Source organism: Gallinula chloropus (genome assembly GCF_964237585.1).
Source record: "Gallinula chloropus genome assembly, chromosome: 5".
Lineage (NCBI taxonomy): Eukaryota > Metazoa > Chordata > Aves > Gruiformes > Rallidae > Gallinula > Gallinula chloropus.
In genome coordinates, this window is record NC_140090.1 from 44242920 (window position 1) to 44269428 (window position 26509).

The following is a 26509-nucleotide window of genomic DNA, read 5'->3' on the forward strand; positions in this document are numbered from 1 at the left end:
GAGTTTAAGGTGATTTTGGACTGCTGGAGTTATATGTCTGTCTTGTGGTTATGTTGTGCTGTGGAAGAATCTGGCAGCTGCTTTGGAGAATTCCAGCCTCCTAAGCTGGAAAGTTAATAGCCTCTTTGCTCTGCTCAATAACGTGCTTTATTCAGATCTGTTAGTAGTTCTGGGTATGTTCTTTAAGACTTTTTTTTCTTCTATGACTTTTGGGAATAGTCTCTGTGTAAGAATGCTATGAAGGTTGTAACAGATTTGTTTCTGATCTCATTCCTGCCTTTTGGTAACTGTAATCTGCTAAAGGAGTTGCTGAGTTGAAGATTTGCTGCTGTTAGCAGACTTGTTCTCCTAATAGGATTTATTTGACTTTCTCTGCTCCTTGCCCAAGGCTGTGGATGGAAAAAAAGTAGGATACAGTTTGGTGTGAGGTTCAGGAGCTTTGTCTCTTTTAGCAGACTAATGTTTTGGTCTAAATGTAACTAAAATCTGTAAAAGACTGTTATCAGGTAATTACAATGTAGGCTGTTAGGGTTAGTGTTGTCTATCTGAATGTTGTCAGGTAGCAAGCTGGAACTAAATTCTGTCAGGTGCTGGAAAGAAAGTCTTTGTTTAGTGTAGTGCCTTTGAAAAACAAACATTCAGTACAAAAATGCCTAGGTGAGCATTTGTTTGGAGATGTGAAAACTTAGGAGATATCTGGCTTAGTCCAGAACTTAATACCCAGTTGTAACCCTCAGGAGTGTTGGCAGGCGTGGCTGAAAGTCTTGGTTTTTCCTGTGTAATTGCAGGCTGTTTTTTTTTTCTCCTGAACAGGATTCTTAAAGATAGTACTTACACTTTATTTGGAGCTTGAGGGTACCACACGGAGATGCTTAGCAATTATAAAACAGTGCATAACTGATTAGAGTTACTGCTTTATACCCCCACCTCCCAAAACAAGTCTGTGGTGCTTATCTGTTATGGGAGTGACTTACAGGTATGAGTAGCATGCAGTCTGAGCAAAAATATTTATGGTTTTCCAGGGTGTGGTGATTGAAACCTTGGTGGAAGCATTGTGAAGGAGCATGGCCACATCTTCCTTTCTGAAACCAGGGACAGCCAGCTGAAGACTCGAGCTCCAATTTCATTCAGCCATTGAATTTCCATTAGCAAACTCCCCTTTCAAAAGAAATCTTGCTTCGACTAAACCTGCTAACCATAACGTGGGTCAGTAATTACAGTTCTTATGGAAGCAAAGTAACACGAACAACTTCAGACCTAGTTTTTGCACAGGTACTCCACCCCAGTTAAGGCTTTCATACCGCACAGTCATCTGGGAGTCCTTCTGTTACTGCTGGTATTTCTATGGTGTCTGACCAGCTCTTAGAAAAGCTCATGTGTATGTATGACAGGAGTGGAAGATGCTTCTATCATCATTACTTGCACGTGAATGCTAGTGGAAGATGCTCCTGCCTTAACCTGCAGGTATAGATTGGTATTGGGAACTGGGCATGGCCAACAAAGTTAGGAGGTTTATCAAGTATTTATATTGACTTGTGTGGTTTGGGGAGGTGGGGAGGATTCTTTTATTCTTGGACCTGCCAAATGCTGTTGAGTGATCCTTCAGGATGTAGATGCGCATTGCTGCGGTAGATGTGCACTTGAACAAATGTCTGGCTCTGTAGCAGTCTATGCCAAGAGGTATCAATCTGTCGGTGGGTGGACAGATCGATGTCACCTCTGTTAATCAGATGTGCTAGGGAAAGGGAGTTTAGCCGATGGGATTGTCTTCAAAACATGTCTACTACTGAATAGTTTCCTGAATGGCTTTTACTGTAAGGGAGCACGTGTGGCCCTTGTCTCTCAGCATTTCAGAGGAACAAAAGAATAAAATACTAACACTGCTCCCTTGCTTTCAGCAGTTCTTTGGCAATGTGAGTAGACCAAAGTCTTAAATGCGCCGTTGGTTTAACAGTGTAGTATTTTGATGGTCTGGGTGCAAGTAGTCTTTTTGAGGGACTTGGTGGGTTTGTTCTGTGTTTTGTTTGTAGAGTTCTTCGCTGTCAGGTTAAGTGTGCTCTGTGCCAGAGGAGAGTGTTTGCAGGCAGCTGTTTTTTCAGTTATCATTGAATGCAAACTCAGTTGCTTTGCTTCAGAAATGATTTTTTTCAAATAGTTACTTCAAAGCTTTTTATGCTGCAAGACTGTACATTATATGATAATACAGGCAGTAGCCTTTGTTTTAATACAGCTATGCGAGTACACAAATAAATGATTCTATTGATATTTCAAGGCTTTTTGATACTCCTTTCTTCACCTTTTGATCTTAATCGTGTAGTCATTTTGAGAAAGATTTCTCTTTAAATGAGGGAAATGTCTGTAGGGGAAGGGTCTGTACCAAAAAAGGAGTGCTGCGTGAGTTGCTGAGTGCAGCATAAGACTGAAATAGCTAGACACAGAACTGGCAGTAAAATCAGGTTGATAAGCAGGGGTTTATCTATATATCTACTAGTAAAATAAAGGTCATTGCACTCGGCTGCAGTCTGTTTCCGTGTGTGGAAACTGGCTTTGTCCGCTATGTGTCATGCAGATGACACTAAGCTGGGAGGAAGTGTTCATCTGCCTGAGGATGGGGAGGCTCTTCAGGGGGATCTGAACAGACTGGACCAATGGGCTGACACCAACGGGTTGAGGTTTAACAAGGCCAAGTGTAGAGTGCTGCACATGGGACATAACAACCCCATGCAGCACTACAGGCTTGGGGGAGGTTGGCTGGAGAGCTGTCAGGAAGAGAATGACCTGGGGGTGTTGGTTGACTGCAGGCTGAATATGAGCCAGCAGTGTGCCCGGGAGGCCAAAAAGGCCAATGGCATCTTGGCTTGTAGTGTGGCCAGTAGGTCTGGGGAGGTGATTGTGCCTCTGTACTCAGCATTGGCGAGGCCACACCTCGAGTACTGTGTCCAGTTCTGGGCTCCTCACCATAAGGACATTGAGGTCCTGGAGCGTGTCCAGTGAAGGGCAACCAGGCTGGGGAGTAAATCCTATGAGGAATGGCTGAGGGAGCTGGGGGTGTTCAGCCTGGAGAAGAGGAGGCTGAGGGGAGACCTTATCACCACCTACAGCTACCTGAAGGGAGGTTGTAGAGAGGTGGGCGATGGTCTCTTCAGCCATGAGACAAGAGATGGGACAAAGGGAAATGGCCTCAAGCTGTGCCAGGGCAGGGTCAGATCAGATGTTAGGAAATGTTCTTCCCTGAAAGAGTTGTCAGGGCCTGGAACAGGCTGCCCAGGGAGGGAGTTGAGTCACCTTCCCTGGATGTGTTTAACAGACAGGTAGATGAGGTACTTAGAGATATGGTTTAGCATAGGACAGGAACGGTTGGACCTGATGATCTGAAAGGTCTTTTCCAACCTTGTAACTCTGTTAGCGGGGTGTGTTGCTACCCAGTGTGCAATACAGACCGCACCTTGACAGCTCAAGGGTTGCTTTTGAAATTTGCAAAACCTTGGAATAATCGGGCACATCCTTGAAGGAGGGTTGTGTAGTTACTTTAGCAACGCCAGAGGAGGGATGTACTTTTGCATAGCAGTAGGTGTTGCTAACTGCTTTGAGATGGGGTTTTTGGGGGGCTATTGATGCAAACAGGAAAACCATTAGGAAGTGCTTGACTGTTGTAGCTATCTGTGTTGGTGATATTCATAGTGCCCAGGCTCCCTGCTGCTTCTCTTCACTGCGTTTCTGTTCAGTCAGCTGCAGCAGTCTTTCCTTTGCCTGTATACTAATCTGTCATGTATAGATTGAGGCTAAAAGTGGATTAGCTGACCTTCAAGTACACTTACTGGCGACAAGTTCACTTTTCTGCTGTTAAATTGCCAGGTAGCTTTCGCTAAGATGAAATGACTTAGCCCACGTGAAGGAGGTAGTGATGCCAGAGTTGGCTGCAGCATCGTGCCAAGCTTGAAATGTCAGATCTGGCTGTAAGATGGTAACTTCACAGCACTGGTTCCTGTTGCTGCTGGCTAAACGTGCTCATGGGTTTTGTTCTTAGTCCTTTGTATGCACCTTTTGGGGACAAGTGTAATATGGAAGGGTTAGAAAAACTGCCAACACTATTGAACAGTAATAACTAATAGTATATTGTGCGGTGAAGTTTCTCATTCTTTGGTTTTAAAACTGAGTTCTAGAAGAATTTTTTAAAAGACAAAAGTACTAAAATAGGGATTTCCCCCCCCCCCCCCCAAATGCTTGATTTGAGCAGTATTGAGTAACAAAGATTTTCTAGATGAGGAAAGCCAGGTGTTTTTATTGTGTTTGTCTTGTGCTACTCTTTGTGTTCAGCTTGAGGGCATCTTTAATTTAGATTTATGAGCTTCTTATTGTTACTTTAATAAGCTTTTCTGCTTGAAGATCAATTGGTTCTGAAGCTGTGCTCTTCAAGAATTCTGTTCTTTCCGATTTTTGTTTCTACCAGGTTTTGGAGGATGACACATTCAGAGGATTAACTGCTGTCTAAATTGTAAAATATAACTTTTTAGAATAGGAATGGTGCTACTTGACAGCAAAATGAGTGGACGAATATAGACCAAAAATTTAAGTGAAGTATTAAAACTGTTTCTTCTGTACGTTTCATAGCAAGAAAACTGCATGTGCACACTACTAGTAGCTATTTAAGTAACTTTGAACTATTTTTTGAGAATCTGGGAGAGATGCATAGATCACCAGTAACTACTGGCATATAGTTATGGAGTCATCTGACAGTTGGTGATAGTTATGATGTTTGGGAACCATTTTGTCTTTTAACAAAGAAACTTCTGCTCTCACAGAAACAGTGTTAGATTATTAGAATTAACAAAGCTTGCCTTATCTCTGAGAATTATGATTTCAGCCAGAAGGAGTAAAGTTGAGAGCCATTACAGCTTATAGGTTACTGAACAGGAGCAAAAATGAGTGGAAAAGCTGCTGTCTACAGAATACCTTCAAAATGAAGGCTGTTTGGTCTCATTCCTTCTGTTTCCACATCTGTTATTTGGGTGAAGTGAGCTTTTTAATTTGTGTTGTCAGGCTTTTCTTCTAGTTGAGAATAAAACTGTTCAGGGTGTTTTTTTGGCTGTTGCTTTTCTTGGCCTCAGGATGAAAGGTCTTTGGATTGTACTATAGTTGTGTTTGGATAGGATTCTATGGATGAGTATGCTGAAGTGGAATTTATGCAGTCTGGACTCTTTCAAAAGGTATTTCAGCATCTGAAACATGTAGGTGAGCTCTGCTGCAGTGGAGTAGCAGTTTAGCTTATACAAATGGAGAGCTTCAGGATCCATTTTCTGTTTACACCAGTTTACCATGAGTTGTGAAATTCTGAGCCTCCCAATCCAGGTATTGAACTGCAGCTATGGTATACCAGTTAGGCATTCATATCAGTATTGCTTTAAGTCATCATCAGTGCAGCATCCCTTCCCACTACAGAGAAGTCTGATCTTGTAGAGACCTGCTTGGAGTGCCCTTTTGCTGCTGTTTGCCATTAACAACTCTGGTATGGGCAAAGGCTCAATGTACATTGAGACTGATGGCCTGCATCAGAAGATTTGTGCAGATCTAGTCTTGTGGAAGTGAATGCATCCTGGAGAAAAGCAATACATGATACTTTTGTCTCTTAAAATTGGTAGTAATTCTTTTTGTTGTCTTGAATTTGGTTGAGACCAATTTCTCACTACAAGGAGGACATGGAGGTCCTTGAGTCTGTCCAGAGAAAGGTAATAAGGCTGGTGAAGGGGCTGGAGAGCAAATCCTATGAGGAGCGGCTGAGGGAGCTGGGGGTGTTCAGCCTGGAGAAGAGGAGGGTGAGGGGAGACCTTATCACTGCTTACACTGACAGGAGGGTGCAGGTGGGCGATGGTCTCTTCAGCAAGGTGGCAGGAGATGGGACAAGGGGAAATGGGCTCAAGCTGTGCTAGGGCAGGGTCAGATCAGATGTTAGGAAAAGTTCTTCCCTGAAAGAGTTGTCAGGGCCTAGAACAGGCTGCCCAGGGAGGGGCTGAGTCACCATCCCTGGATGTGTTGAAAAAGGGTAGATGAGGTACTCAGGGATATGGTTTAGGATAGGACAGGAAAGGTTGGACTTAATCTTAAAGGTCTTTTCCAACCTTGTGATTCTGTGATATTTCTTAGACCCTCCTTCGTTCCTTAAAGATAAAGAAATAAGTGCTTCATTGTTGGAGGATTTTTTCTGAAGCGGGGTTCTGCAATTTTTAAATAATGAAGAAAATAAATATATAATTACACATTCAGGAAGGGGATGGAGTTGTGAGATTTAGGTATTTGACTTTGGGCTTCTTTGTGCCAGAAGAATGTTGCTTAATTGGCGAAAGTTCAGTGGAAGCCACCAAGATGTTGAGGAGAGTCTGAATGAACTGGGCTTCAAAGGAAAGCTTTTGGGGTGCAACCCGGCTTTAATAGTAACCTTGCATAACTCTGTGGAGGTTACAAGAGCTAGGCCTGTTTTCTTGCTGTACTACCAGGTCAAGAGACACAATGGTTTAAACTTCTGGTTCTGACTGGGTACAACTACTTGCACTAGGAGCCACATTGAGCACTGGAACAGGTTGCTGAGAAAATGGGAGATGTCTCTTTGGAAGTATCCGAGACCTGACTGGCTGAAGCCTTAGATAGCCTGGTCAGTCTTGGTTTGAGCAGGAGATTGGACTAGATGATTTCAGAAGGGCATTTGAAACACTTCAGAATTTGCTTCCATAAGTTTATCCTCCCCTTTCACTTGTGGCATTTGTAGCTTAACATTAGTACTTCTCCCAGGATCCCCCTGGTGCCCTGCAACAGGCTTCCTTCCATGAGTAACTGCCTTTCCCTAAGGATGGAGAAAACAACATTTCTCTATGGTATCTGTGATGTTGAGGTAAGTAGTTTACCTTTGATCTTAATGCCGGTTTTTTTGCTCCCCACTTATTGCAGAATCCCAGACTGGTGGTTTGGGTTGGAAAGGACCTCAAAGTCCCAACCTCCTACTGTGGGCAGGGACACCCTCTGCCAGCCCAGGGTGCCCAAAGCCCCATCCAACCTGGCCTTGAACCCTGCTGGGGATCCAGCGGAAGCCACAGCTGCTGTGGGCAGCCTGTGCCAGGGCCTCCCTGCCCTCACGGGGAAGGATTTCTTCCCAGTATCTAATCTAAATGTCTCCTCCTTCAGCTTAAAGCTGTTGCCCCCTTGTTCTATCCCCCCATGCCCTTGTAACCAGCCCCTCTCCAGCTTTCATGTAGCCCCTTTAGGTACTGGCAGGCTGGTAAGGTCTCCCTGGAGCCTCGTCCAGGCTGATTAACCCAAACTCTCAGCTTGTCTTCCTAAGAGAGGTTCTCCAACTCTTTGATCATCTTTGTGGCTTCCTCTGGACTGTCTCTGATAGGTCCCTGTCTGTCTTGTACTGGGGCCCCCAGAGGTGGATGTGGTACTGCAGGTAGTGTCTTGTGAGAGCAGAGTAGATGGGGAGAATCACCTCCATTGACCTGCTTGTCTTCTGATGCAGCCCAGGGCACAGTTGGCTTTCTGGTCTGTGAGTGCACGTTGCTGTGTCATGTCCAGCTTTTTGTCATCCACTGATACCCCAACTCTTCCTCTTCAGGGCTGCTCTCATTCCGTTCTTTGCTCAGCCTGGAGTTTTGCTTTGGATTGCCCTGACCCATGTGCAGGGCCTTGTGGTTGGCTTTGCTGGCCTTGATGGAGTTTGTGTAGGACCCATCTCAAGTCTGTCAGGGTCCCTCTGGATGGCATCCCTTCCCTCCTGTGTGTTGACAGCACTATGTGGCTTGGTGGTGTCAGCAAGCTTGTTGAGGGTACGCTCTGTCCCACTGCAGACTTTTCTGGAACTGTTGCTCTGGGCCAGCTGGAATGAAGGGCAGGCAGTTGCTCGTAACAAGCTGGTGAAGTGAAAATGTGGGGCTCTTGCTACTAGTTGTACATAACCTGCCATGAAGGAGATGGCAGCTATTGCTGTTCAGTTCCTCCAAGCACTGTTGGGTGGCTGAGGCTCTCACTAGAAAATGCAAGTTACCAACTTGGGTTAGAGCATTTCTTTTTTCTGATCCTGCTGGGCATCTTCACCCTCCTCTGCACCTTCCTGGTGAATTTTAGGAGAAATTGGCTGGCTGAGCAAAAAGGGATTCGTTCCCACTGGCCTGTTCCCACATGTATCTGTTGCAGAGTTCTAGCAAAAGGAGCTGAAATGATGTAACTTGGTCTGGTCTTAAAATTGCTTTTGAATAATCTTCTGGTAATCTGATAAAAGTAGATGATTCTGATTACTTGGGGATAGTTGTTAGAGGCTTTTCAAGTGTTGATGGTGCTGCCAGTTTGGAAACAGTCTCTGTATAGGGGTGGGCTGCAGGACTGGTTTTACTGGTAGTTGAACCAGAAGAGCTACTAGTTTTACATTATCTATTAGAGGCAGTCTTAGGAAACTGTTGGCTGTCTTCAGGGCATGCAGCCTTTCCTGTTCTATTTTTGTGTATTGCCAAACTTCCTCCAAGCAGCTTATAACATCGTGATTTATTTTCTTTTTCCAAGCTGTAGAACTGGATTTTTTAAAGTTGGCTCCAATGATGTGTTGTCACTGTTTTGTCTTGTACAGTCTTAACAGATACTGAAAGCTCTTTTTATTTTCCAATAGGTTGGTGTTTGGGATGCTATATCCAGCGTATTACTCGTACAAAGCTGTGAAGACAAAAAATGTGAAAGAATATGTAAGTTGCATTCCTTTTAATCGCTTAATTAAATGCCTCTGCTTACATAAAACTTAAAGTTTCATGATGTGGTTCAGTAAATCTTACAAGAGCTTGGTTCAGCTGAGGAGTAGATAAAACACCTACGTGAATCTAGTGGTAATCCTGTGACTTTTCTTTGGAAAACTAAAGGTTAAGGTTTATCAGGCTTTCCATAGGCTTAGCTGAAACTTGTCCAACACCCTATGCCATACACTGGTATTTTTAGGAGGGTTTTAAAATGTAAGCTGTAGTGTTGGCCATGTTTCAGCAAAGTACTCAGAATAATGGACTTTTGTATGGGGACTAGAAAAAGGGTTCCCAGTTCTGAAAGCACCTGTAATATAAGGAATGGCAAACCGATTCTCAGTGACCACTCGAATAGCAGCAGCAGTTCAATTGTTGCACGGAGCTCAACCGGGAATTTAAAATCTCCCTGAGAAAAGGATATCTAGTTAATCTGTTGTTCCTCAAGTAAGAAAGTGTAACCAAGGAGGGAAAAGATTGTTACACTAACATGAAAGAAGGACAGACAGAGTGAGATGGAGAAAGACAAAATTACTGTAGGTACTGCAGTTTGGAATTAGTCTGTTAAATAATTTCCTCTTCAGTATGAGTGATTACCACAAGAATGTTACCCAGTTGGAGTCACAAGGAGCTTTGGTCACTGAGTTAATTCCCTGTTTTAAGAGGCAGCCTGACTTGATTTCAGCACCTAACCTATATTCTTTTCTCAGCCTTTTTCTTAACTTGGCTGCCTGACTCAGAGTGGAGTCAGTGCCATTAGTAACTTGAACTCTGCAGCCCTGACAGTGATCTAATACTGTCTGTGTGATGTCTCCACTCTGTACTTTATTGTAGTAGTAGAAGGCAGTAGCTGTTGTTCCTCCCCTTGTATGTCTTGCATCTAGCCCTGATAAGTCCATCAAGGCTCCAAAGTGGGCATCATAACCATATTTCTGTGTACAAGCTGATTAGAGCTGATTTGTATACGTAGAGCTAGAGCCTGCTGGAGCTAAGCTTGGGGAGGGGAGTGGGGGAATAATCAGGAAGAAATTCCTTGTCTCATGCTTACTTCACCCTGTCAGGAAAGTATATAATGCAAAGAACCTATAATCTGCTTTTCTCCCTGCTTTCTCAAAAAAAGGATCCACAGGCTAAGTAGAAGATGGCAACTTCAAACTCTAGTGTGGGAAGTCACTTGAAGAGGTTACCACTGCTTCTTGAAATATATCTTCAAGTAAAAGAAGTTATCTTTGTAGAAAGCTGAGATCTTTGACTCTTACAGGTGTGCAGTTAGCTATGACATAGCTGTCTGTCTTGAGCATTCTTTTCAGAGATGCCTGTCTTCTACAATAGGAAGAAGCTCTTCCCTGAAAGAGTTGTCAGGGCACGAACAGGCTGCCCTGGAAGTGGGTTGAGTCACCAACCCTGGATGTGTTTAACAGACGGGTAAATGTTGTGCTCACAATATGGTGTAGTGGAGGACAGGTACAGCTGGACCTGGTGATCTCAAAGGTCATTTCCAACCTAGTGGTTCTGTGATACCTAAGACCTTCAGTAAGGCCTGGAACCTTTTTTGCACCTGTATATATGGTGTGAGAACACAGCTTTTCAGTCACCTGTGGTCTTTGAGCAGTTCCTGAACTTGCAGTTGCATACAAGATGCTAATGGAGCTGAGATCCATCACACTTACTTTTTCCATGGATGGGAAGTGACATCAGTTCATTAGTGAATTACCACTCCATTGCTGGTTGGGTTGAGTGTCCAGAGAGATCTTAGGGACCATCCATGGCTTTCATCTACCCAATTGGGTCACTTTATTTAATGGAGATGGTATAATTTTAACTGCAGCCTTCCAAATGGCACAGCGCTGCTGCCAGTCGCGTTACGGCCCGAGCATACCTTCTTTTCTTTTCCAGGGTTATGTGTGGCTCAGGAGCCATCTGGTTTTGTTTGGTAGATTGCAAGAGCTTTGTTGCAACAATTTTTTTTTGGGGGGGGGGGAGGGGAAGCGGTGTTTACTTACCTGGGGCTTCCATCAGTAAAAAACAACATACAGGCATCTTTTGACTGGCTGTGTAGGTCATGATGCAGCAAATTGTGCAAAGATTATTTATGGGAAAAAAGTGTTGCTGTTGGTTTTGGTGATTTAAAAGACTTAGGGACTTCAGTTCTAGAAATTAGGCTCTGTGCCTTTGAGAAGATTTATTTGTTCTTGTAATTGTCCTGGTTTAAGGGAGTTGACTGAGTTCTTTGAGGAGTTTTTTTTTCACTGTTACACCAAAGTGCTTGTAATGAGCATCTGGGACTTACAGTAGAAGCCTGAAGAACCAGTCTTCTCAAATCCTGGCTTCAAAATCCTGACTTGAAAGACTGTGCTTCAGCCAAAGCCAGCAAAGATGAGCTTAACACTTGAGTGATAGGAAAAAAAGCTTAAAACAGATCTGTAATCACCCTTTTAACATAAAAAGAACTCAATCAAATCCTCTGTAGCTTCATCTTTAAGTAGATGATAGTCTTCTGCGCAGTGTCAAATACGACGTTCAGTTCTTCCCCCCTCCCCATATAAAACCCGCTAAGTCTTTTGGGTTCATTTGTCAAGGATGCTTTTGGTACCTACTGCATTAACTGTTCTAGGATGTGGTTTGATTTGGGTGTTTTGAGAATCCTTGCCCCATCATCATCGGGACTCCTGGCAATACCATGTACCCTTCTGCAGAGCATTTCTTACTTTTCCTAGCAGCCAGAGAGAAACTTCACTACTTCTGTTGTTCCTATTTGGATAAACAGATATTGATTAAAGAATGAATAGCCTGGATAACGTGGGGGGTGGAAATGCAGTCTTGCATGGCGTCTTAAAAAATGCATTGCATCTTATTGTGCTTAGGTTGATGGGGCAAAGGTGAATGTTAATTTTATTTTTATTCAAGTGTTGGCTCTGGTTAATTGAGGGTCAGTGAGTTTAAATGTCACGTGGCCTATCAAAGATGACCTAGCTGTTGTGTATGTTTGCCTTATTTTATTCAAGCCTGAAATATCTAAGTCATGTGAGAGGTTGCAGTGAAGACTGTTATCACATGACAGTTTCTTTTCAAATTGAAATGCAGAAAATCATTTAAGATAAATAGGTGTCAAGTTGTGGTGGAGGAAGTGGTTCTAAAGCATGATGTACAGCTACGAAGTTGAAGCATAGCATTAGATTTTGAGTGCTTAAGTCCATGGAAAGAGAAAAAGACACTGCTATAGAAGTGAAGATTAAATCTGAGCCACATCCTCTGTAGGAAAGTGTGTGTATAGAGATATCTCCCCTTCTGTGGAAAGAGGGCACTGTGAAGTTAGGCCTCAGACTACTGCCTGACAAATGCAGTGTTTAATGCGTTCTCGGGACACCCCAAGAGTCATCGTTCAGGCTATGGTGAATGAATTGAGGTTACCACATCTGGCTGCGGGTGGTGCTTTTCTCCTTCCCTTTCCAAAACTGTTTTGTTTTGTGTTTTTTTTCTGGGGTAGATAGTGGTAGAATTTAAAGAGCACGTGGGTGTTCAGTTAGGATGAATAATCAGTGGTGGTTTGTACTGACCTAGTTTGGAAATACATTGCATTTGGGCGTTAATATCGTGGGGAAGACAGATGTGTGGAGCTACTTACGTAATATTTAATCTGCAGGATGTAATCAGTTTAGACAACCAAATTTGAGCAAATGTTTAAAAATGAGTGATTTTATTAACTATTAGAGAACAGAACTAAAACCTGTGTTTTAAGAGCATTGTCTGATTTCAAATCCTTTATGTATGATGTAAGTCTTAAAACCAAACAAAGTAAATAGTTACAGCCTGAAGCAATAAGATCACAGAATTGGAAGGGTTGGAAGGGACCTCAAGAGATCGAGTCCAACCCAAAGATGCTTACCTGTGAGCTTTTTTTATTAACAGGAACTTTGTGGTTCTTGATATATTACTAGAACTAAATTTCCATGCAGATACCTTTTCCCTGCCTTGCCACAGTGTTAATACTATAATAATAAGCCCGCATGCAGAACGTAACTGCTAAGGGCTGATTCAGTGATACATAACAGCACTGGATAGATTGATCTTTAATGAAGGAGAATAGAAGGGGTTTGCATGTTTGGGAGGCTTTGGTTTAGCTGAATAGTGTATGTTGTGAAATGGAAGGAAGGGCTACCTGACTTGGCAGTGGTGACTTGTGTAAATGTATAGAAGAGTGTGGAACAGACTGAAATGCCCTTTAGTGGGATTAGGGCTTAATGATAATCTGACTCTTTGCAGTGTGGGTGTTTCTGTTCTTGTCACTAAAGATTTCTACATGCAGAACTAGATCTCTGAAGCCAACCTGGATGAGGTTGTGACCCTGGTGACAAAGCCATTCCGCTTCAGCTAGTTGCAGCTACTGCAGGTTCTACTTAGGAACAGAACATCCAGACCTTCATATAGTCACTTGAAGCCCAGCTGATACAGACCAAGATGCTGTTGAACATCTTGCTTTATCAGCTCTGAACTGATTGTATAGTGCATTCTGTATAAAGGTGAAATCAAAATTTTTGCTGAAGATGGTGTCTTAATTTTCAGGTTCGCTGGATGATGTATTGGATTGTGTTTGCTCTTTATACATTTACTGAAACGATAACTGACCTGACAGTCTCATGGTAAGAGTCTGCATTTGGGGAACTCTGGGTGAAAATGTGTTTGTTTCTGATGTTCTCTGGTTATTAATGATTTATTTTTTATGAAGAAGTTGTGCTTGCTGAAGGCCCTCTTTTTTTCAGGGAAAGATCTTGGTATATGGGAAGAGAAACATCAGTTTTCAAGCTTGTGTACGCTGTAACTTGAAGCAGGGACTAGAAAACTTAGGGGAATGGAACTCTTAAGGATGGACTGTAATATGTTTGTGCAGGAATGTATTAGGCAAAGCAAGTACATTAACTGTTTCTGTTTCTTAAATTCCAGTGCAGTTATTTAAAAAACCAAAATCCATAAATCTAGAAATCATTTCCTTTGTCAAATTTAATTCTGTGAAGAATGTGAATATGTAATTGTGTGTTTTCAAGATTTCTTTATGATTATTGCTGTGTGTTTTCTTACTGCACTTGTTGATTTCCTGTACTCTGACTTGTCTGTAGGTTTCCACTGTACTATGAGCTGAAGATAGCTTTTGTGATTTGGCTCCTTTCCCCATATACTAGAGGGGCGAGTTTAATCTACAGAAAATTTCTCCACCCACTGCTTTCTTCTAAAGAAAGGGTAAGAAAGAACAACTCTTTTTTTTTTTTTTTTAATGCCTAATACAGAAACACTACGTGCTGACACACGAACTGTTGCTAGATGCATTCTAGAGCTGATCAGTATGTTATTGGCTTGCCAGGCAGCATGAACTGGGGCTAGCCAGGTGAGTGCATATGGCGGTCCATATATATATATCTATATACACACACATATGCTTCTGTGTAACTTGCATGAGCAGACAGTGTTGTATTGACATGAGAGCCTGGTGTTCTGTGGCCTACTTAGTGCAGTTTGGGGAGCCCAGCTGAGTGGAAGTGATGCAGTTTGACTTGCTGCTGGGAAGCACGGATGCAGTATTCTCTCTGCAGAAGCACGGATGCAGTTTTAGCTACAGCTTTCCATTTTAACATTCTTTTTCTAACATAACCTAGTAATAAACCTTGTCATGATGATTGGCATCGATGATTTTCTGGTGTGCAAACTGGCAGGATAAGAGGAGAGACTTTCTATGGAGGCTTAAAGGCAGACTAGTCTGCAACAGAAAATACCTGAACAGAAAATAGCTAAAGGATTATTAAGCTTTAGCCAAAGTATGACAGGCCCACAGATCTGCTTAGCGCTCCAGTATTCTGTTGGGCTGTGTGGAAAGAGCAATTGGCAGAAGTGTGAAGACTACCCCTGGAAAAGCTCACAGTGCACAACATGGCATTGGTAAAGGTCAATGCTGGGCTCCGCCTGTATAAGGCGAAACAGGCAGCTGGTGGGATTGCCACAGGTAGGAACAGTAAGGTTGTCTTGACCTTCTGAAGATTTAACTACAAACTGTTTGCAACTTGATAAAGGAAAGGGCTTTTTCCTAGTAGTCTGCTAGCTGTTGTGAGCTACCTTGAAGCCTTTATATTCAACTCCAGGCATTTACCCCACAGCTGGGGGTAAATGTATTGTCCTAGGTACTATAACTATGTCACAGCTCTGGCTTCAGAAGTTCTTTCTGATCAGATGCTACCTTTCTGAGGAGCTCTCCAATTTCACCTAAAGCATGCTATTTCTTGAGCTCCTTGTGTGTGACAAGCTTATTCCCTGTAAGGAGCTTGCTGTGTTGCTGCAGTGTTTGAGCCAGACAAAAGCGATCTCTTTGGTCATTGTTGAGCAGAAATAATCCTTTTTAAAATAACCGAATGTAACATCAGTATACAAAGGCAAGAGTAATTATATCATTAAACATTCTCTTGAAGATTTATTTTGTCTTCACTGATGGGGAAAAATAATACCGTGGGGTAAGGGGGTTCTTAAGCACAGCCCTCTGAAACTTAACTGGTTTGCTTTTAGGAGATTGACGAGTACATCGTACAAGCCAAAGAAAGAGGCTATGAAACTATGGTGAATTTTGGAAGGCAAGGGTTGAATTTGGCAGCAACGGCTGCAGTGACAGCAGCTGTAAAGGTAAGTTGCCACTTGCAGTAACTGCTTTTGTGCTTTATACAGAACAGTGTAACTGTACCGAGGATTTGCGTTTCTGAAACAAAAAGATGATTTCTGCAAACGTATTGAAAAACTGGAACTAAAAACCCTAGGGTTGCAGTCCTAGCTGTCCTTCTCCTATGTTTGTTTGTTTAAAATGGCTTGTAGTTATGTCTTGGATGACAGGAATTGGTTTACTGTAGTTCAAAAGATACCATGCGGTTTTCTGTGCAGGCTTTGGGTGAAGATGACAGTTGTTTTTTTTCTGTCTCTGGTGTGCTTTCTTGTTGGTAATCAAACTATTTAAAGGATTTCTGGCTTTTCTGCTGTCTCTCTCCAATCAACTTGAGGTAAATCCACATATGAAGAAAGGCATGAAAGATTACTACCATGGATAAAAATGACCTTGACACAATTAACTTGTTTGCAACCTGTTGATTGAGTTAAATTAATACACTAAGCATAAGCTTGCATATTGCTGCACAGAGCGTACTCTGCCATGTAGTTTCCATTGTATCATGATGTAACTCATGTTTGTTCCCAAATGGTGTTCCTTCAAACCTTAAAACTTTAGGCCATGTGTATCCTACCTAATAATAATTTAAACCAAACTACAAAAAAAACCCCACCAAACATGAAAATATTTGTATGTCCTAGTGAAATGCTAGTTTTAAGGCAATCAAGGCTACTTCTCAGGAATAAATGGAACTGCTGGGTTGATAGTAACAGAACTGAAAACCCGAAGACTTCTGAGTAGGTAACAGAAAATGTAGAGATCTAGCTGTCGAAGTGAAGTAGTTACAGCTAGCACCTAACTTGAACTTCTGGGCTTGTATGTGAACTTTTTCCAAACCTTTGAGACAACATTTGAAAACATAATTTTTAGAAGCACCTTTGATTCATAAAAGCAAAAGTCATGTATACCTTGTTTGTTCATTTTCTCTTACTAAAGATGTACATGGGTGGTAGTGTTTAAAAAAAATAAAAGCCCAGACCCACCCCAAACACTATTTTGTTGAAAATAGGCACATAATGAGCATAACATACTGAGAATGTGATTAAATTTGATCACTGGCCCTCTTTTGTTATTCAGTTTCTTAGTATTGGGTTGAAGCACAAAATAGTTTTAGAGTACACCTGAAGGAATGAAAAGTAATCAAGGTAAAAAGAGGTTATTTAGAAACTCCAAACAAACCCAACAAACTAAACCTCTATGTACTCTACTGGGAGAAAAGTTTAATAACTATGATAAATGCAAAAAAGGAGAATTATTTTTCAAACAGAAAATCATTATTTATTACAATATGCACCTGTAATGATACTTCTGCTCTGTATTTTCCTTACATCTGGCTAAGGTTGGGTATTTCCTTGTTAATTCTTACTGTGTTACAGAAATATTGTAAAATAAAGAACAGAAATACCTCTTCCCCCTTTCTTCTGAAGTAACAAGTAACTTTTTCTTAAATGTCCATGTTTAGATTTCATTGTTAGTCATCTGTGGCTGGCAAGATGCCTGCTCTACTTCTTAAAACTTGTTAAACATGTTAATGAATATTTCTGCAGAATTAGTTCAGTGCATCTGAGATGCTGGGGCAAAACAACTGCTGCAATACCAAAGACCGAAACCAGACGTGATTTTTAAGCAGTATGAAAGAGGAGACTCTGAAAAATCTTTGTTTTGGCATGTTAAACCTCTCTTCAGTTTGTCATTCCAAGAAGCTGAGCATGACTGCTTCGTGCAAGCAAATGGAGACAATGCATGTGTTCTTGATTTTTTTCAGTCTGTTTCCCAAGAGTCAGCTACTGCCTCCAGCAGGTGAAAAGATTATTCCTTCAGCATGAGCTGGTGGAGCATGCTATAGGATTTCAGGAATGGAAGGAATCCTGTTAGTGGCAACAGTTTTGGATGGGAAGGAGACACGCTCTCATGCTTTGTGTTGGGTTTTTGTAATGAGCAGGCATGCTTATTCTGAACAACATATCTCAAATTAGGAGTAGAGAATGTGGGAGGCTAAACACAGGAGGTGGTCCAAAGAAAGCCTCTGCACACTGAAGTGTCCAAGCAAGAGACACTGTGGTGTCTGCTTATGTAAGGATGGTAAAATTGGTGGAAACTCTCTGGAATATTTTCAAGATCAAGTGTGGAAAAAAGAGCAGCTTTCTCCAAGGGCTGTCAGAGGAGTAGGGGATTAGTATTAAAAGACCAGCTGGCTGTGCAGGGGAGGCTGGAGCAGCCAGTCAGGATGGTCTACTGAAATTTGACATAGATTTGAACCTGCTGCACTATAGTTGAAGTGTAATTGTCAGGAGTCATGGCTTAGAGCTTACACTCCTCTACTGATTATTTTCCCCTGCCCCTGCTGGTGCTTGTTAGCCACTGTTGGTATAAAATGGAATCTTGCAAAACCTGCTGAATAGCATCCGCTGGCAAAAGAAATTGTGTTACTTCGGTAATTTAAGAAAAATCTGTGAAATCCTGATTTTAGAAGACTTAAAGATGGTTTAGACTGACTTTTACAGTTCACTAGTAAAAAAATTTCTTAGGGGTATTAAAAGAAGTAGTAATGAGATGCCTTTAATGATAGGGAAGTTGTTGGAGCTCTTTCATAGAATCATAGAGATTGGAAGGGACCTCGAGAGATCATCAGGTCCAACCCCTCTGCCAAAGCAGGCTCCCTAGCTCATATTGCACAGATAGGCATCCAGATGGGTCCTGAATATCTCCAGAGATGGAGACTCCACCACCTCCCTGGGCAGCCTATTCCAGGGCTCTGTCACCCTCACTGTGAAAAAGTTCTTCCGCACGTTGGTGCGGAACTTCCTGTGCTCCAACTTGCAGCCATTGCCCCTTGTCCTGTCTCCACAGACCACTGAAAAGGGGCTGGCCAATTCCCCCTGCATCCCATGCTTCAGATATTTATAAACATTAATAAGCCCCCCCCCCCCTTAGTCTTCTTTTCTCTAGGCTGAACAGTCCCAGCTCACTCAACCTTTCCTGATAGGGGAGATGCTCCAGGCCATTAATCATCTTTGTAGCTCTTCTCCGGACTCTCTCCAGGAGATCCCTGTCCTATTTATACCAAGGAGCCTAGAACTGGACACAATACTCAAGGTGGGGCTTGACCAGGGCAGAGTAGAGGGGGAGGATCACCTCCTTCGTCCTGCTGGCCACACTCCTCCCGATGCACCCCAGAATCCCATTGGCTCTCTTAGCCACCAGGGCACACTGCTGGTTCATAGCCAACCTGTCATCTACCAGGACCCCCAGGTCCTTCTCCACAGAGCTCTTCTCCAGCAGGTCATCCCCCAGTCTGTACTGATACAAGCATGATCTCCCCTTGGTGAATCCATGCTGACTACTCCTCATGACCTTCTTCTCTTCCAACTGCTTGGAGATGGCATCCAGATCAAGCTGTTCCATTACGTTTCCAGGGACAGAAGTGAGGCTGACTGGCCTGTAGTTGCTGGGATCCTCCTTCTTGCCCTTTTTAAAGACCAGAGTCACATTGGCTATTCTCCAGGCACTTCTCCTGTTCTCCAAGACCTGTCAAAGATGATGGAGAGCAGCTCAGCAATCACTTCTGCCAGCTCCCTCAGGACACATGGATGCATCCCATCCTGGGATGTGGATTTATGAGAATTAAGTGCACGGCACCATGTTCCACTGCTGTATCTTGCATTTTGATGCATCAGCTTACCAGATCCCTCGCGATGTGGCTTACTTGTATGTCCCAGTCCTTACTGACACATGAGCTCTGACTCTGGCTGGAATCATAAGTGGGTTTCTATCTTGCCATGTGCAGGACAGCTGCTAATTCAGCTGTGCAGTGCACTGTCCTGCTTCATGAAGTCACACAGATATTGTTTGTTAAGTATTATGTGGTGATGGCAGTAGCAAAGTGATTTGAGGACTGTGTTTTCTGCACATCTTGCATCCTGAATCTGCTGCCTCTCTGCTGGTTCATGCTGGTGGCCTTGCCAAGCCTCCTGCTTTGTCCCAGTCAGGGCACGGCAGAGGAAGGAGGTGTCTTGCAGCCAGCTGTGGCGTAGAGCCAGGATCGCTTTGAGCAGCTCAGCTCCCCAGCAATACTGCTTTTATCCCTTCTCCCTGCTGGGACTGCCTGGCATGCTGTAGAGGTCATACACGGGACAGCAGTCCCTCTCCAGGTTGAGAGGGAGCAGAAGTCATTCCCTGTCAGCCTGCATTGGATCAGGGAGAGAACAGCTGGGAATGTAGGCACTGTGCACTGCAGTTCTGTGGCCACAAAGCTCTGAGCAGCTCTGTGGGCGTGGAGTCCATTGAGAACTTGTTTAGGGAAGGCAAGCTGCTTTATTTGGTCATCCTGGCCACTGAGGGGGTGCAAGCCCAACTTAACAAAAAAGAAGCCCCTGAGACAGATGTACTATGTGGTGTCTGTTTACAGCAACTTCCCCATGTTAAGGGTATAGACTATAAAAATACATGCTCAGTAACAAAATAGAGAATGGCATTTCATACACAAGGATCAGCTGATGAGACAGCATACTAATAGTGTACTAGGGCCTTTTTGACACTTTTCAGACTCTTTAGTAGGCTACATTTGTCACAGACTGGGCTTAGAAACCTATTTACAACTTCAGTGTTTCAGCCTGGTCACTGGTAATAAATGTGGCATCTCATACGGGCTCAATATGTTTGAGGAAATGCTGTTGAATGAATAAGCAAACTCATTCTTGAAGACTTACATTTTGTTTAAGATAAATGTCACAGCTCCCCTCTCTTCAGTGTTCACTGGTGTGGAAATGTGAGCAGTGGAGTTGTGTGCCTTTTTTGTCTGTGCTGTAGTTATAAATGCATCTGTCTGAATCTCTTGTGGTATAAATGTGGTTGTCAACCTCCGAGCTGGATACAGCCTGCTGTATTCCTTACTGGTAGGACCTGTTGAAATAATGGGACCGCAGTGCAGGCATGGCAACTGCTCTGCCATCCTGGTGCTGTGGGTGTGACTGGGGAGAGGTGATAGCTGCTGCTGTACCCGTGGCACAAGTGTGGAAGCAGGAGATGCCCCTTCAGCTCCCCCTACAATTGGATTGCTGTGTGTAACCTTCTGTTTTGCAGGCAGGCATATTGCTTTCACGCTGTGGCTAGCAACTCTGAGCTTTCAAGCAAAATAGCAAAGCTCTTAATGTCTTAATACTCTAAATGTGAGTGTTGCTCTCACATTTCCTGCAGTAGGAGGGTATTTAATTTCATATTTCCTGCAGTAGGAGGGTTTTTAATGCTTTTCGTCTGGACTTTCATTCTGAGCTGATGGTAATACGGATCCTCATGGAATGCTTTGTTTGGGCAGAAAGCAATTACCATGATTTTGGGCATGGGAGCTGGAAGAATTATCCTAAAGAAATGCTGTATGACCACAGCGATGTGGGTTTGTTTCTAATTTATAAATAAATATATCAAGAATGGTGAGTGTGGTTACATCTGGCTGGCAGCCGGTCACTAGTGGGGTTCCCCGGGTTCCATTTTTAGGTCCAGGTCTTTTTAATGTTTTCATAAATGACACAGACTCAAGAGTAAAAGGTGTCTTAAGTAAATTTGCAGATAACATCAAGATGATAGTGGAGCTGTTGCCTCTGTTGGGGGTGGAGAAGCCTTGCAGAGAGCCTTGCTGGGCAATTGCCAACAGCATGAAGTTTCATGAGGGCAAGTCCCAGATCCTTGACCTGGGGAGGAGTGACCCTGGCTATGCATACAGATTGAGGGGGTCATATGCTGGAGGCAAGCAGTGGTGAGAGAGATTTGGGGGTCTTGGTCAACAGCATGTTACTCATGAGCCAGCAGTGTGCCAAGGCAGCCAGTAGGGCCAACCAGCCAGGCCAGAGAGAGCATTGTCCTGCTCTGCACTGTGCTGGTGCAGCCTTACCTCGAGTCCTGGGTGCAGGTTTGGGTGCCAAAGTGCAAGAGAGACATGTGTTGGAAGGTGTCTAGAGGAGGGCGATGAGGATGGGGAAGGGTCTGTAGGGGAAGCCTTACAGAGTTAGGGGAAGTCTTACAGAGGCTGAAGTCCCTGGGTTTGTACAGCCTGGAGAAGAGGAGAATGAGGGGAGACCTCATGGCAGTCTGGCTTCCTGACAAGGGGGAGTGAAGGGATGGTGCAGATCTCTTCTCTTTAGAGGAGAACCTGAGAGAACGGCCACGAGAGGTTTAGGTTGGATTTTAGGAAGAGGCTCTTTACTGAGAGTGGGGTTGGGTGCTGGCACAGTCTCCCCAGAGAGGTGGTCACAGCAGCCAGCCTGAGTGAGCTCAAGAAGCGCCTGGATGATACCCTCAGTCTCATGATCTGATTTGGCTGGTCCTGTGTGGAACCGGGAGTTGGTCTCAATGGTCCTTATGGGTCAGTTACTTCAAATTACTCTATGCAGTGGTGCAAAGTAGAAATCAGTCTTGATTTATCTAGGCTGGATCTTCCTGCCGTGGGCTGGAGACTGCATTCAGGTGACTGGGGGGGGCGGTGGTGGCTGTTAAGGAGTACCTGCATAGGAGTAGTGTGGTATGACCACAGCTGTGCAGAACAGTTCCTCCTGTGACTCTCAGGCATGCATGCTGCTTCTCTTATTTGTGTACGTAGTCTTTCAAACTTACTTGCTGTGTGGAACTGGAGTGAAACTTTCCCTCTTGATCAGTACACTTGGAATGAAAGGCCCATTGTGTGAAGCTGTTATGTCCTTGCTGAATGAGGCACTGCTCCGCAGGAGGCTGCTGCTTCTCTTGTAAGAAACCCTTTCTTTGTTGCTATTAATTAGAGGCCATGTATGACTGGTGGTGTAAGAATTAAGAGGTTTTCTTGCCTCTGTGGCACACTCTTAGTTTTATATCCTGTACTAATGACTGGTCATCAGAAACGAATATGAAGTTTCAGCCACTCCTTCCTTGGCCTTCGGTGGCCACACAAGCTTAAGGAGTGTCACTCTACTGTCTCTACACTTCACATGGCTATTTTTAACATGGAATAACTTGGTCTGCTAGTCTACCCTCTACAACCAGTTGTTGCCATGGGAGCAGGAACAAATGGCTGTGGCCAGTGGTGCAAGAACTGCCCCAATGCTGGTGTGTGTAGTTGTACACAGGTTTCTGCTCCTGATAGGTAACGTAGTGCTCAAACGCGTTCTCCTTTAAAAAGCTTCATTTGTAAGAATGAAACTAAGTACAGAACGCTTGCTTGAAGTGGGGTTCATGTGCAGGCTTGTCAGCCTTCCTCTGAAACAGCTATTTTTTGCCTCACATGCCAGAGAGGGAAGAATGAAATGTTATTTGAACATGACGTTGAGTAATGTGCTTGTCCCTTTAGTTGCTTATACAGTAAATTAAGCTTCAGTGCTTTAGTAACATCATCTTGTTTAAGAGTAGAAAGCTGCTTGACAGCCCTCCTTTCTGAAGAGGAACTTTCTGTACGCACCATGTAGAAAAGATGTGAAGACAACCAGAGGAGTACTGATGTGCCATTGTGATCGACTATCCCTATAGTGTAGCCTTAGAATTTGGTTGGTACCATGTTAGTAAAGCTACACCAGTAAGAGAAGCCTTTAGTCCAGACAAGGCCTGGTTGGTTTGTGATGTCATGCTTTTGCCAGCTAGAGCTTTGGTAGTGCTGCCAGCTTCCTGGTCACTTGGGTTACTGTTACAGAGCATGTTTTAACCTTCTGTTCCTTTCTCATGCATATTCAGATGTAGATGGTAAAATATATAAAATAGTGAAATCTTTGTTCAACCACATATTTATAAAATGAAGCATTAATGCTGCTGTTACGGTACCTAACACTGCCAGAGAAGTCCCATGTTTGTAGTGGATTGAGCATTTTGTGGCTTTTTTAACATGATCCCTCATCAAAAAGCCTTGATTTGCTCAGAGGAGTGAAATAAGATGTTTGTAACATATTGTTAGCTTACCTGTAATTTTTTTTGTCTTAAGAGCATTATGGAGTCAAGCTTGGGTAAAAGCAATGCTTAAGCAAATGTAAATCTGCTTGCATGCTTATGTTCAATGAATTCTGTTGTGCCACAAGGAAGCATGGGCTATCCTGACTTGAACAGCCAAGTTAAGTCTCTGCTTTGTTCTCAAAGATCCTGTTGTATTTCAGAGTCAAGGTGCGATAACAGAGAAGCTGAGAAGTTTCAGTATGCACGATTTGACTACTATACAAGGAGATGAGCCGGTAGGACAGAGACCCTATCAGACACTACCAGAAACAAAAATGAAAACCAGAGCCTCTGCAAGTGAATCTTCGGGTAGGTATATATCCACTTTTTCTACCTTGAAAGATCAATTCACCAAAGACACAAGTGGGACAACATCAAGACACTTACCCCGCTCAGAAATGGAAAAGACCTCCAAGAACTGTTGTGCACTTAATCATGGTTAACTTGAATGAGATACACTGACAGTTGAGAAATGCTCTCTGAAGTATCTTCTTTTCACAACCGCTAGCAGTGTAGTCATGTGTACTCAGTCCTCATACCTTTGCCAGTTGGCAAGGGATTCTGCTTATGGCTAAAGTAAAGCTTGATTAGGACTAAAAAAAGGTGATTAAGTGTTGTTTCTGTCACGTGTGCAAAAAGTTAAAAACAAAAACTTATGGAAGCTCAACAAACAGTAAGAGAAAGTTAACAAATTAATTCAGTATATCTGTAATGATAGTTTAAAGTGTAAAATTACTTGTGGTGATAGAAATAATGAAGACAGTAACTTGTCACAATATACTGATGCGCGTCAACACCCAAAGGTGGTGTGTGGTGACCAGTACATGTTTTTGCAGAGGTATTTTGCTATTAGTCTTGTCACTTTATTATTGTTTATTCTATATTGTTTTGCTGTTGAGGCTGTGCTGCTTGTCAGAAGACCTGGTGGAAGGCTGTCAGGTCCGCCTTTGTAAGTGGTTAGGCTGCTATGCAATGCGGTTGATATTTCATCCAAAAGAAACAGCTCTGGTCTCTTTTTTTTGTGTTTCTGCTTAAGTCTGTCATCTCATGGTTCTGTTTTGGGGAGGGGAGGTGCTCGTGGAGTATGAGGAATTTGGGTAATCACATGGTAGCCTAAGGTGTTCCTGAGGAATAAATGGCAGCCCGAATGGCCCCGAGCTGACTTGCGAAGTGAGCCCAGAAGGTGTCCTGTGCAGGTCAGCATAAGGGTGGGGGAGTGCTGGCCGCAGAGAGAGCCCAAGAACTCACCAAAAGTTGTTTTAGGGGTGATGTCACTGCAGTTGCTGTGCAGGGGCTATTCCTCAGTAAGAGATCATTAGTTATCTGTTAAAAATAGCTTGAAAATGCCTGAAATTCCCAAAACTCAGGTACAGATCGCATTCTGTAAACAACCCTTGATTGTGAGATTCAATTTTGTGTGTCAGAATGCTCTTCCAGGGCCAGTTTAGTGTTCCTGAACTCAAAAGTAGTGTGCATCTCTTCTGTTTCCTTTGAAGCCTCTTCAGCTTCGGAGACTTAGAGGAACAAACCCCTGACAGCGTTAGGAAAGCTGACTAGTAATATTGTGTTGCACTTAGTAAAATGTTGGGGCTTTTAATGACCTGAGCTGGGGATCCCATGCAAGTAAGGTGAAGAGACCTGGTTGTAGGAAGACACTGATCATAGGATGACTAAGCTTCCAGTATGCTTGCTGTGAAAGAAGCAAGCGTGGTTTTGATGTGTCAGAAGAGGTCTTGCAAATAGAGGCCTTCCAAATAGGTATGCTGTGCGTACCCCAGTCATAAGTTATAGAAGTAACAGATGTGACTTGTATTTTCCTTACTGAAAAAGATGCACTGAAACTGTATTAGAGGCAGAGACGTGTGGCCTCTAGAATGGCTGAAGAGGTAAGTCTGCCTTAAAATAGCTCTGAAGTAGGTGAGGGTGAGTCTGATTTCAGGGGAAAAGAAGAAATGACCAAAAGAAAAGAATCTATTGAAGTTTAAATAAAATTCTGGCTTAAGATCCATCGTATTTACTGCTTATGATGAATAAAGTTGGGTTTGGAGTCCAAAGGTGTATGCAAGTGTTCCAGCGTGGCCGTGTAAAAGGAGAGCTTGGTGGAAGACCCTGGGGCTCCGTGATGCCCTGCGCCGGGACCGGGAGTCCAGCGGTCCGTGTTCTTGAGCCGTGCGCGCCCTCTAGTGCGGTCTGCTGGGGTAGCCCTGGTCCTGGCTCTGCAGGATGCGAACGGAGCAGTCCCGAGGATGCTTTGGTATCGGATCTGTCCGGAGGAATCTTTGGCACGGCGGTATGCGAGTATGATAAAGATCCTGTCAGTCAGAGAGCGGTTTGGGTTGGAAGGGAACTGTAAAGGTCGTCTAGTCCAACTCCTTTTCCAGGACTTTTGCCCTTCAGTGTAAAGGTGGTAGCAGACCAATGATTTAACTTTCGGCAATTAAGGGACTACTCCATGATGTATATATGGAATGAAATGGTTTATTAATTATAAATGGTACAGCTGCAAGAAGAAGCTCCTGGTATGCTAGATGTCTCGCTGTCAGACTGTCTGTATAATTCGAAAGAACAAAAGATGTGTCTTACAGGCAAAACTTAAGGCTGGATTAAAAATCCAAAGAGTTTCAGATGCTTCTTAATAAACACTTTTATAAAACTTTTAAAGGTTACAACACTTGGCTGGAAGAAAATCCTGGAGATGATAAAACAGATGGAGAGATGGAGGGCACACATTCAGATGATGAAACATTTGCTCGGAGAGGCCTTCGAAGAACTCAGAGCATGAAATCTGTGAAAACTATTAAAGGCCGGAGAGAGGCAAGTATGACCTTGAATATTTTTAATGCAGATTTTTTTCTTGGTGTTAGAGTGGTTATCAACTGTCCTGGTTTCAGTCAGGATGGAGTTAACTTCTTTTGTAGCAGCGGATGGAATGCTGTATTTGAGTGTTAAAATGGGCGCAGTGCTGATAACACCCTGATGTTTTTAGTTGCTGTCAGACAGTCAAGGACTTTCTCAGCTCTTCATATTTCTCTATTCATGAGAAAGGAGGGGCAAAGCCAGGACAGGTGACCCAAACTGGCCAAATAGTATTTTGTGCTGATTACATCAT

At 43.3% G+C, this 26509-nt stretch overlaps 1 protein-coding gene across 1 annotated transcript in view; it reads left to right on the forward strand.

Annotated features, from left to right (window-relative positions):
- REEP3 (receptor accessory protein 3) overlaps positions 1 to 26509 on the forward strand; it is a gene marked incomplete at its 3' end in the record, with an annotated part of 41929 nt that overhangs the window by 14312 nt on the left and 1108 nt on the right. The window contains exons 2-7 of the mRNA XM_084265616.1: positions 8648 to 8720; positions 13329 to 13405; positions 13880 to 14000; positions 15312 to 15425; positions 23562 to 23709; positions 26063 to 26214. Of these exons, the coding sequence (XP_084121742.1) occupies positions 8648 to 8720; positions 13329 to 13405; positions 13880 to 14000; positions 15312 to 15425; positions 23562 to 23709; positions 26063 to 26214 (685 nt within the window). The remainder of the gene's footprint in view (positions 1 to 8647; positions 8721 to 13328; positions 13406 to 13879; positions 14001 to 15311; positions 15426 to 23561; positions 23710 to 26062; positions 26215 to 26509) is intronic.